Genomic DNA, 12027 nt, shown 5'->3' on the forward strand with positions numbered 1-12027 from the left:
GCAGAACTAGGAAACAGCTCTCACCTTTGTCCCTAGCCTGCTGGAGATCATCAACCAGTGCGACCAAGGCAGTTTCAGTCCCATGATGAGGCCTGAATCCTGACTCAAAGGGAGCCAAATGGTCCGCTTCTTCCAGGCGTGCCTGGAGTTGTTCAGCAACCACTCACTCAATCACCTTGCCCAAGAATGGAAGATTTGAGACTGGGTGATAGTTGGCCATACTGGCCGGGTCTAAAGATGGTTTTTTAAGAAGCGGTTTGATAACCGCCTCTTTCAGCGGATCTGGGAAGGCTCCCTCACAGAGGGAAGCATTCACCACCCCGCAGAGCCCATCGCCCAGCCCTTCCCGGCTAGCTTTTAAAAGCCAGGATGTGCATGGATCAAGGAGACAGGTGGTTGGTTTCAGTCATCCAAGCAGCCTGTCCACATCCTCGGAGGTAACAGATTGGGACTGATCCCACGCAACTTGACTAGACAGGACTCTAGCACTCTCCCGCCCCGGCCCTGCTCCCACAGTGGAGTCTACCTCTTCCCAAATCTGAGCTGGGGGTTGGAGGAGGCACCACCACTGCCCCATCACTTTGAAGAGAATGAGGGGTGGCAGGGGAAGAGATGAAGGCACACATACAGTATGATTCCCCCCACCAAGCACAGAAGCCCACTGCTAAGGGCCAAGGTCCCTTCCCCCCCATAAAATGTTTGAGGGGGCCGCCCTCCCAAAGTTGATGGGCACTGCAATTCAAATGGTGCCATGTTTTGTGATTATGTGGGATGGGGCTTACCTGATCCCTGCCAATATTTTATTCATGCTGGCACCCTTGCCACAAAGGATAGGCCTGCAGGATGAGTTGCAACCTATGGCATGATTTAAGTGTTAATTGCTTTTGCCTTAGATCCCTACAGCAGAAATAAAATAATGGCATCTCCAGCTCTTTGACTTTTTGCTCTTCTGATCTCAGTTTTCTATCCCCCCCCCTTCCAAACATATGTGAAGCTGCTAAACTCTGTCTGAACCATCAACTCTGACTGACAGAACCAGCTGATCAAGTTCTGCCCCAGCCCTCCCACAAAATATCTTTTGAAATGGTGATGCTGGAGATTTGAACCTGTGTCCTTCTGTATGCAAAGCACATACTTCTCCACAGAGCTAAGTAGCATACTTTCATCCTCTAATGACAAGGGATTTGGCAGCTATATGTGTGTTGCTTCTTGCAAACTATCCACAAAAAGCTGCTCGTGTATTGCTTTATCTTCCTCGCCAATCCTTGACAGAAATAGACCTTGCACAATCTTGGACATATTTTTTGGAAGGTCACATTACTTGGTTGTCACACCGCTGACTTTATTGCTGTACCTCGAAGCCAAATATGCACCATTCATGCCTCATGCATTTCAAAGCTCTCTTAAAGGAATGCTGTGCATTTTACAAGACAGCCAGATTTGAGATGGGACAAGTCATCCCAAATCACTGGCATTATATTAGTTTTATGTGATCTGATCATTTTGCTTTAAGGTATTTGGCTCATATACATCTTACTATTTCCCCCAATAAACATCTATGCATGAACAGATTGATTACTATAGTTGGTTCTCTGTACAGGGCACCATTTCCTCAGATGGGCAATGAGCAGCCTACAGGATGTACCATAGAACACATATGTGTTCTCCGCAATCTGAAGAATCCCTGTGTGCTGACTGAAAGGGGAAAGAGCTTTTCTGAGTAAAAATCCCCAGCAATGGGAATGGAGCAATCGGAATCTAATTTTCCAAAGATGACAACAACTAATTCTACAGATGTCAGCAACAAATAAATATTTGCAAAAATTTGTCCAATAAAACATATTATTGTATTCCTAGTACAACATATACAGTGGTGCCTCGCAAGACGAAATTAATTCGTTCCGCGAGTTTTGTCGTCTTGCGATTTTTTTCGTCTTGCGAAGCACGGTGTCGGGAAAGTTTTGGAAAAGCTTCAAAAATCACCAAAGTCTTTAAAAACCTCAAAAAAGGCTACCAGACCGCGTTCTATGAGTTGCTCCTCGAAGTCAAGTCGCAACTATATTAACGGTGTTAAGAAAAAGGAAACAAACTTGCAAGACGTTTCCGTCTTGTGAAGCAAGCCCATAGGGAAAATCGTCTTGCGAAGCAGCTCAAAAAACAAAAAACCCTTTCGTCTAGCGAGTTTTTTGTCTTGCGAGGCATTCGTCTTGCGAGGTACCACTGTACATCCAATTCATGCTAACAGAATCAGATTTAGGGGAGTGCAACCTGTTGAGTACAGAGTCTCATGGGTGCCACAACTATGATGTAGAAGGGAAGGTGGGGGTGGGCACCAGATTTGACTGCTGCTCAGGGCACCGCTGAAATTTGAGCTATGAACTCTGCAAATAATGCTGGGGGAAAATGTAAGAGCAATGAGTTTTCAGAACACATCCTCCCCACCCTTGTGAAGCACATAAAGTTTTTCCAGGAAATGCTCACTGAACCATTCAGTACAGTCCAAAGAAGCATCAGGTTCTGGAAGCATGCACAGGACTGCAAAGGTTCTGTATTTTTTTTTTAAAAATTGACCCATGCTTTTACATTATTGATGCAGCAAAGTGAAGATTCAGTTTGTCCACTGTTTACAGATTAACTCAATTAACAAAAGCAAAGCTGTGTCAAGAAAGAATCTTAAATACAATCCTCCACCCCCAAGCTCCGGTTCTTACAAACAGCTTTGATGTTTTTGGCAGTATCATAATAGCTTGCTTTGATTCCCTTTACATATCCTTAAAAAAAACTCCAACTTTTAAAAGCAAATGTATGAATATATTTGTTAGGACATCATCACTGATGCAACCTGTCAGGAAAAAATAGCCTTGTATATCAAACTAGTTGACAGGCAAATTCTAACTTCAAGTTTCTGACGTTCAGAACTAAGATATCATTGGCTGTCCAAAGTTTATCCTTTTCTGCTGACTTGGATGCATGATGAATAAAGCCCTTAATGGTCTACAAGAATAGCTTTTGTTTCCCTTGAAAGGGATTCCACCAATTCACTTTTTCTGTACGTGGAACCATTGTTTATGTTCACTATTAAGTTGACACTGTGGAAAAGACTATCTCATGACTGCATGATCCCTAGAATTCTTTAAATGTATGTGGGTGTTGTTGTTGTTTGGAAAAAATCATTTTAAAAAATGTAACTGTCAAATATCTTATGGTGTAAAGGTTCAAATGCTTTAAATAAAACAACAGGCCACAAATATTCAGAGGACCAATACCATATTGCACAACCCAGAGGTGTAACTGCCATTGAAACAGTAGAAACACCTATAACATTGTCATATCTGCAATCCTGTCTGTCTATGACTTGCAGATTACATATCAGGTGGACAGCTGGGCTTCACAATGGATTCTACATGATGTACTGTTTTGGGGGGGTTGATGGTACATCGGACCTGTAGCTGTGCACTGCTTCTGACCCCGGTACAAAAATCAGCATTCACAACATTTACAGGTTGCACTCACTTGAATTTGGCCATTGCTATTCTTTGGGAAAAACTGAGCATGCTTGAGCAAAGGCGTTCAAGCTGACAGCTTTGGAATGGATACCACTGGGGCTGTCACAGACTTTAGCACTTTTAGAATAGATTATCACCATCAGAGACTGCTTAATCCTCTAGTTTCTCTCAGGGAATGAAAAGGAGGGAAAATGTATACCAGCAGAACAATGTCATGAGTGCTGCTACATAGTACACAAGTACGCTCATTTCTAGCCATAGAAATGTGGGTTTTTAAAGAAACAGATCTACAATCAATGAAAGTTTTAACCAAATATTAATACAATGATGAATGGCGGTATTGAGCAATAGTTATATTCAAGTTACTTGCTCTTCAGTAGTCTTACAAGCAGGGCCAGATTTAGGTTTGATGAGGCCCTAAGCTACTGAAGGTAAGGTAAAGGTAAAGGGACCCCTGACCATTAGGTCCAGTCGTGGCCAACTCTGGGGTTGCGGCGCTCATCTCGCTTTATTGGCCGAGGGAGCTGGCGTACAGCTTCCGGGTCATGTGGCCAGCATGACTAAGCCACTTCTGGCGAACCAGAGCAGTGCACGGAAACGCCGTTTACCTTCCCGCCGGAGCGGTACCTATTTATCTACTTGCACTTTGACGTGCTTTTGAACTGCTAGGTTGGCAGAAGCAGGGATCGAGCAATGGGAGCTCACCCCGTTGTGGGGATTCGAACTGCCGACCTTCTAATCGGAAAGTCCTAGGCTCTGTGGTTTAACTCACGGCGCCACCCACGTCCCATACTGAAGGTAATGGGGCCCTTTATATGTCCAGCTGTCCTTGGTCAACAACAAATTGTCACTGTTTTTTGTGTTGAATATATGCTATATGGTAATTTATGGACCTAATATATAAAGCCATTTGCACATGCAGAATGTAGGCACCCTATATATAGAAATGAGCAAACCAGTGATATTTTAGAGAACAGGCAAGCAGCTGGGCCCATTACTTACATCATAGGAGCCAACACAACACAAAACACTGTTGCTGTACAGTGGTACCTCGGGTTACATACGCTTCAGGTTACATACGCTTCATGTTACAGAGTCCGCTAACCCAGAAATAGTGCTTCAGAACTTTGCTTCAGGATGAGAACAGAAATTGTGCTCCGACGACGCGGCGGCAGCAGGAGGCCCCATTAGCTAAAGTGGTGCTTCAGGTTAAGAGCAGTTTCAGGTTAAGTACAGACCTCCAGAACGAATTAAATACTTAACCCAAGGTACCACTGTATGTAGGTTTTATTTTATTTGTTTTTTATCTTATATTTTGGAAATGTACATCCAGGTTTTTTTTACTTTGATTTTTTTTTTTGTGGTCCCCAAGAGAGTGGGGTCCTAAGCTACAGCTTGTTTAGCTTATACGTAAATCCGGCACTGCTTACAAGAGTCATTGTTTGATGACTGTGGCCTCACATTTCAAACTACTTCAAATAGCAATTCATAAACGCCTTAACAGTCAGGGAGTGGGAACATCCATCATAGCTTTGGATATGTTGGTTTATTCCCTTCCAATTTATTGGTCATCTCATCACTCACTGGCTGTTTTCAATTGTATCAAAAAGTCTGAGCGTGTCTCTTGATGTGATAAATGACTATGCAAACAAAAAAGTGCCTCCCATTGTTTTCTGAACAATACAACTATTTGTTGGATTTGTTCAAGATTAATTGCTACCACAGTACTCAGTGATGGTATCAAATTTGCCCAGTATACATTTTTTACTATCACACATGCTACAGAGGAATTTCAAAATAAAAATAAAAATCAGTAAGCCTGAATGTTCGTGAGTGATATATTTCCACAATGAACTGGTATCATTACAATTTCTATGCAAAAACTGTAACTTGATTTTACAATGAAATGAAAGAATGCACACAGGTCCCTGTATTCAAAACCTTGCAGTATAGTTATGGGTTTACCTGAAAAACTGGATAATGAGTGCCACTGCTTTCCTGACTAAAAAAGAATGAGCACCATAAACATATGAGTTAGGAGGAGATCTATGGTATTAGCCAACTAAATCCTGGAGAAATTATTGGTAAAATTACTAAATTCTGAGTGGTAGACCACTATTTCCTGTGTTTCAATAAAGATTACACAGTAATTTTGGGTAGACCATCAATCCTCGTCATCTCCTACGTTCCTGCATCTTCCTACATTCCTATATTAATAGTAGTTGCCATGAGAAAACTACATTCTTGGGCGGGGGGGACCCATCACTGTAGCCTTGTATTGCTCTTGCAATTCATAAGCGGAAGTTTGGTGCTAAATTTGGACTAGAAATGTGAATGAGGTTGAACTCTGTACACTTGCAATCAGAGCGTGCCGTTTCAGCGTTCCTTATAAAGCAGGCAGCTACTGCAGAGGTGAAAGTCAGTTTGCGGTAATTTAATAAATATGGCATTGTTTACTGAAAATAATTTTGTACTTTGCTTTATTGAACCAGAAATGAGTTGGAGGTGAACGGGTGGGAGGAATGAAAGGTGAATATTATCTTTTAGTGTTGCTGCTCTTCAGCTTGATTGTTTCAAGCACAAACTTGTTTTCACAGATGATTACCTCTAGAAATGGAGAGTCGTTCCAATACGCTGACAAATAAATCAGGACCCTTTGCAGAAACGGGTAGATTAGCACTCCTCGGAAGCCTGGGCATTGCGAGACTCGGTGCCCTGAGCAATTTCTTGCTCTTTCTTGTTTGTCTTATGCCATCCTTTGTGAAAAGTCACCACTTTGTATGTTAGAATTCAAAATAATAACTAGCATTAACTAATGGATACAGTCTAGCAGAAGGAGAAGCACACTTAGCTGCCATTGATTTCAAAAGGGAGCGAAGGCTGACAGTAGTTTTAGATGCTGCAAGTGCCAGCAGAGACCTGTGCAGTCTCTACCAGCTGATTGCTAGTGCTTCATTTGTATGCGTGAAAAGGGATAAAGTTGGGAAGGCTGTAACAAATAAACCTTTTAGTGTTCAGGACAGGAACTTTGGAACTTCCTGCGTATTGGCATCAGGCAAACGCCTTTTCTGCACCTGCTTAAGATTTTTGTTCAGGCGAGCCTATTCAGACAAGTTCAGAAGCTGTCCTGTGTTTCGATCAGGTTTTAGTTTATTATTGATTTTAATTATTTTTCCAATATTCTGAATACTTGTTTTAACTGCTTTTTACTGATAATTTTATTGTTTTACTCTTTTCGTAAAAGCACTCTGACGTTTTATTACAACCAAGGGCTGTATACACGTTGTGAAATAAATACTGCTTGGAGAATTCTGACATATTAAGCAGTTTAGCAACTGCTTAATAAAATATTTTTTAAAAAAATAAATAAAAAGCTACATATATTTCTAAAAGGCAATTAACTCAGGTGATGTAAAGCCACATAACATACCTACACTCCAGTCCATTTCTTCCAGGGCATCTCCATATAATCCGTGTTTGCTTTTTCCTCTGAAAGCTTGGGATGCATAAAGAGCTGTATGGACCTGAGTGTAAGCCACAAAAAGAAGAAATGGTGCATTGGTGTTCCTGAACAGAAAAAGAGAGAGGAGAGAATATAATATGCAGTGAATTGCAATGCAAGGCATACATAAAAACCATTGCCAACCTTATACAAATAAAAGACAGCTTTTGGAGTTTTCTCTTGGTCACCTTCTCTAGAGCAACCTTCTTGGGTCATTCTGGTTCCACCATTCAGATATGTTCAAGGTCATTTCTCTGTGACTTGACTCCCATTTACTTATTAATTTATATCCAACCTTTCCTCCCAAAGGAACCCAAAACAACAAGTTCCGTGCAACAAAATAAATGGCTTTCTCATTGTAAAATCATGCCCTCTAAAGTGTCAGGAGTGAGAACAATGATTCGTAACATATCCCTTCACTTGCACTGAGGATCAAGACCTGAATTTCTCACACTAGCCACCAGTGGAAGGGTTTCTTGCCTTGAGATGCAGGGCATACAATTTGAAAATAAGTACATTTTATTAATTGATAAAGATTCCAATCCTATGCCCATAAACCTTAGTGAACCCTGTTTCTGAGTAGACCTGTGTAGGATTGCACTATAAACCATAATAAACACAATACACAAAGAATTACATATTGCGTAATTTGCCTTGTACAAAAAAAAACATTTTATACACATTATCCAGACAGCGATGTTCCTGCCATCTTCCTTCCCATGTAAGAAGTTGTGACTGGGAATGGAAATGCTTAACTCTTGTCATCTACCACATAGTAATGAATCAAACAGAGATCTTGAGAGCCCAAAGCTAAAACTGCAAGACAGCAATCCCATTTCCCATGTAGTAGGACCAAATAACTAAGGCAGGTTGATTAAAAACAGTAGCAAAGGAGAACTTATATCTCTTGCAACAGGCATCTAATGGGAACATAGGATTAGAGCGATAAATACAGGATAGGTACAAGTCACCACTTCTATTACAAATGCCCATTTTCAGGAGATAACAACCCCAGAAGCAATATAAAGGATGCCACTACAACACAGAGTTCTTACTCCAAGAACAGGTATCTAATCAATGGTTCATACCAATGGATTTAAAATCATTCACTGCTTTTGCTTTTTCAGTCTACCAGCACTGATTGACAGCTAGCTTTCAGGTGAAGAATCTCACCTATTAATATCCTTTATATTAGAAAATCAGAGATGGCTATTTTTCTTACACCAAACCCTGGTGGGGATCATAACTGATTACCTCTTCTGTAACCTTGAAAATAGAATGGCACACCGGCTTGTAAGTGGGAGGGAGATTTGACAATAACAGTTAAAGTCCTGTTTTATTAACTGAAGCACTTCAGCAAACAGCTCCTTTGAAAATTTATTGCCATTCCCTTCTACACAATTTGCCAAGACCTTCCTTTCTCAACACATCTTAAGTTTTATTCATTGAGGGGACAATAAAGTAAACTCTGAGCTTGAATAAAGAAAACATCATACACATTCATATGGCCATGAAACCTTAGAAGCCCAATGCAACATTGTTTAACATATGAATAATTCTTCTTCATGGTGGTTAAATATATTCCTCTCTCTGTGTGTGTCACATTTTTTGAGATAAAAAGAACCTGAGTAACCCCCCATCCTCCGTTCTCATGTATGTCTTGTTTTATGGAAAGGAAAGAAGCATCAATAAGCTTGAAATGGAGTGGCCTCCATTAGCAATTCTTTACATTTACACCATACCTTTAAAGCACATTTAAAGTGCATTGCTTCCCTTAAAGAATCCCGAGAACTGTGTTTATTAAGGGTTCTGAGAATCGTACCATTCTGGTGTCCAACATGGCTCCTATTATTACCATCCCAAAGCTTGAATGGAGGAAAAGAGCCTTCAAGCTCCTGTTTCAGCAAGTAGACCAGTAACAGAATTGGCAGCATAGGTTCATTTCTTCAGCTGTTGCAGCAAGTAGCTGTAGTTACTCTCCCTCATACTGCTTATGCCTAGTGAGTGCCAGGCCTGTTGAAATTGGCGCCAGGCTTCCTTGAACCAAATAAAGGTGGCGTTACAACAGAGATTAGCAACAATTCTTCTGTTGAGACCTGCATTCCCTCAGGCATAGTCTGCCAGGAGCCATATTGCTATCCTTATTAATATTACATTTCAATCTAGCATACTTCCTGAGGACACCAGGCTGGTGAACAGCAAAGCAACAAAACAACAAAACAATACAAATATAAATAAAATAAGAACAGTAAAAAATATCCTGTTAATTTTTCTCAAAAAGTCCAAAATCTGCAGATACATTCTGAATTCCACCTTGAATTGAATTTAAAGGTCAAACTTTAAGTTTGACCATTTCCCTTTTGATAAAATGTGAATTGGCTTAAAATGCCTCATGATAAATATTTGGAGGCCTTGCAAGGGATGGAAGCAAGTACCTGGAAAAATGGATTGTGGATCCACTGGTTATGGGTTAATGCAGATTTGTAGACTTATGGAATGCCTCTACCATGCCAACTGGAGGGTACCATAGGATGCTGTTGGTACACCTTCTCCTTGTTTGGGCTCCTCATCTTCCTTACTGCTCCCCCTTCTCTTTATTTCTTTGCAAATGGGCTCAGTTGTCACCATGTCACATAGTAAGAAAATACATGGGGATCCTACTGCTCTCTCTGTTTCTTTCTCTCCCTGGTAGAGGGCAGGTGAATAGGCAGAAATAGCAAAGCAGAAGAACAGCAGGCCAGGATATGGGACTTGCCAGGTTCCAATAATGCCCTCTCTGCATACCTATGTACTCATTTTGCACTCTTTAACTCTGGAATTGCTTGTTATATCCTATTATTTTTAAAAGCTCATACCTCAAAAAGAAATGCTTTATGGCCTTCTCACTAGTAAACTACATATACTTGTAAGCAGTGCTATTTTCTAGAAAAAGAAAATGGACGCCTCCCTTCTTCTCCTACAATGGCAATGGCGCCCACCTGAGAGGAGTTCTGGCAAGTTCCGGCTGAAAAAATGCCCTGCTTGTAACTATAAAACTGAAAAGTGTGCCATTTAAACAAAATATTATTTAAGCCAAAGAGAGTTTGATGTTGGTACAGCTCCCATTTTATAGCTTTAAGTGTGTCATATCAAAATGGCATTTAAAAGTAGGACTAAATTTAAACATGAGTGTAAAATAAAAACCTGAAGTGTCAGGAACAAATAAAGGCTGAGTTTTACTATCTTGTTCAAATATAGAATAGAAATGAGAAGAGCTTGGCTTCCATTCAAAGGTTAAGATTTATATATTTTTAAACAAAATAATTGTATGTCTCAGTTATCTATTCCTATGCAGAGTCATTTTTCTATGCCCTCAAACAGCTACATACATTTTTGACATTTACTTTTTCATCCCTATTTCACAGCCTTAAATCTTCAGATATACAGAATCAGAGAATGATATATGCTTTGCTATCCATGAGACTATAAACAGGCTTTGTCAGTCTCAAGCAAATGTCCAACTTTTCTTCTTCTTGCAAATGCACACACTCTCCATTCTCTATTATCCCAAATATAAAACAAATGTTTTACTCATAATTCTTGTGGGCTACCCCACAGATGATTTTCTAAGCTTTTGCCACACAAAATTTCAGAGAAATCAGAAGCTTCACCAATTTTTAAAAGAAAAGTGCTTAAGAAGCATTCTTTTTTTTCTATTTAGAGTTAGGTGAATGTGATTTTGTTTCTTTTTCTCCAACAGTAGTGGCTCGTCATCCCAGTGCAGAAATGCACTGAGAAAACAATAGCTTCTAGACTAATTCGAAAGAAGTAAATTCCCTTTAAATGTGGTAACATTGAGGCATCTGATCAAGGCTTGTATTTTAAAATGAGCTTAAAAAATATATTTGCAAATGTTTGTATGTTTCATGCCAGACATAAAGCAGCTGGCTGAGTACTCAGGCAGTTGTTTATCTTCTTGATCAAGCCCCCCCCCTGATCTATAGCAGTACCTCAGGGCTGTAAGGGGAAGTTACAGGCTGGGAGCAGAGGTCATACTGACCATACAAATTACAGAATACAATCAAGCTGCAAAAACACTAATTAAGAGTTGGTAAATAGTAAGAATTATTGTGCCTCCCATCAGACTCGAGCCACATCTTCCTAAGGTTAAAGGGCAAGAGCTAATAGGAACAGCAGCTGGCTTGAAAGGAGGGTGTAAATTTAAGGGGTTGCTTTTGGAAACTGTTTTTACTAAGTTCCTTTCCTTCTAAAAAGCTATATATGTTAATGTATGAAATATATTGGCTTAAATGTAAGTATGCAAAGGATTTAGAAAGTAAGAAATGTTAGATTCTTATGTTAGATTCTTATTTCATTGATGGTGTGTGAGAAGGTGGACCCAAGATCTCTGTTTAAGATAAAAATGAAAACCATGTGCCATCTGTTTTGGAGTGAATAGGGCAATAGGGCAATAGGGCAAAGATGATCTGGTAATTAAGGTGCCTTGTCGAGGCAAATGTAAGATATATGGCTACTTGTCTGCCATTTATGGATAGAAGGAAATATAGCTCTTTGTCTCCCATAAAAGGTAATAGGAAATGGGTGTCTCTTTTATGATTGGTTCTAGCAAACAGCCAATAGGAATTTCAACCAGGCTGATTGGACAGAGGCAGCCAAAGGAGGAGCAAGGGGGCTGGGCTGAGGAAATATAAGTGCTGGCCATCAGGGCTGGAGTGGGCAGAGCTTTGGTAAGCATATACCACTGTGTCTCTCATTTATTTGTCTGACAAATAAATTATTATTTTAATTTCTCTATTGCTGCGTTGAATATTTCATTCCAGCTAAGCGTTAACCACAAGCAGGGTGCTACAACATCTCCTAAAGACTGCTCTAGTAAGGCATGAGTGTCAAATGCACTGACTATAGTGTTAATTAAAATAATTAACACATGAGGGCTGCTCTCTTTACACCATTAACCACTTGTAAATTGAAATTAATGTGCTATATAGACGGAAAATAATAAGTTCTGTTGGATATAAC

The 12027-nt window shown here is 40.1% G+C and overlaps 1 protein-coding gene across 8 annotated transcripts in view; it reads right to left on the bottom strand.

The window, feature by feature from the left end:
• The window catches only part of STS (steroid sulfatase), a 102321-nt gene that overhangs the window by 55724 nt on the left and 34570 nt on the right, over positions 1 to 12027 (bottom strand). For all 8 annotated transcript variants that reach the window (XM_077927535.1, XM_077927528.1, XM_077927529.1 and 5 more), the window contains one exon: positions 6937 to 7073. In XM_077927535.1, the coding sequence (XP_077783661.1) occupies positions 6937 to 7073 (137 nt within the window). The remainder of the gene's footprint in view (positions 1 to 6936; positions 7074 to 12027) is intronic.

This window comes from Podarcis muralis, chromosome 4, assembly GCF_964188315.1.
Source record: "Podarcis muralis chromosome 4, rPodMur119.hap1.1, whole genome shotgun sequence".
NCBI lineage: Eukaryota > Metazoa > Chordata > Lepidosauria > Squamata > Lacertidae > Podarcis > Podarcis muralis.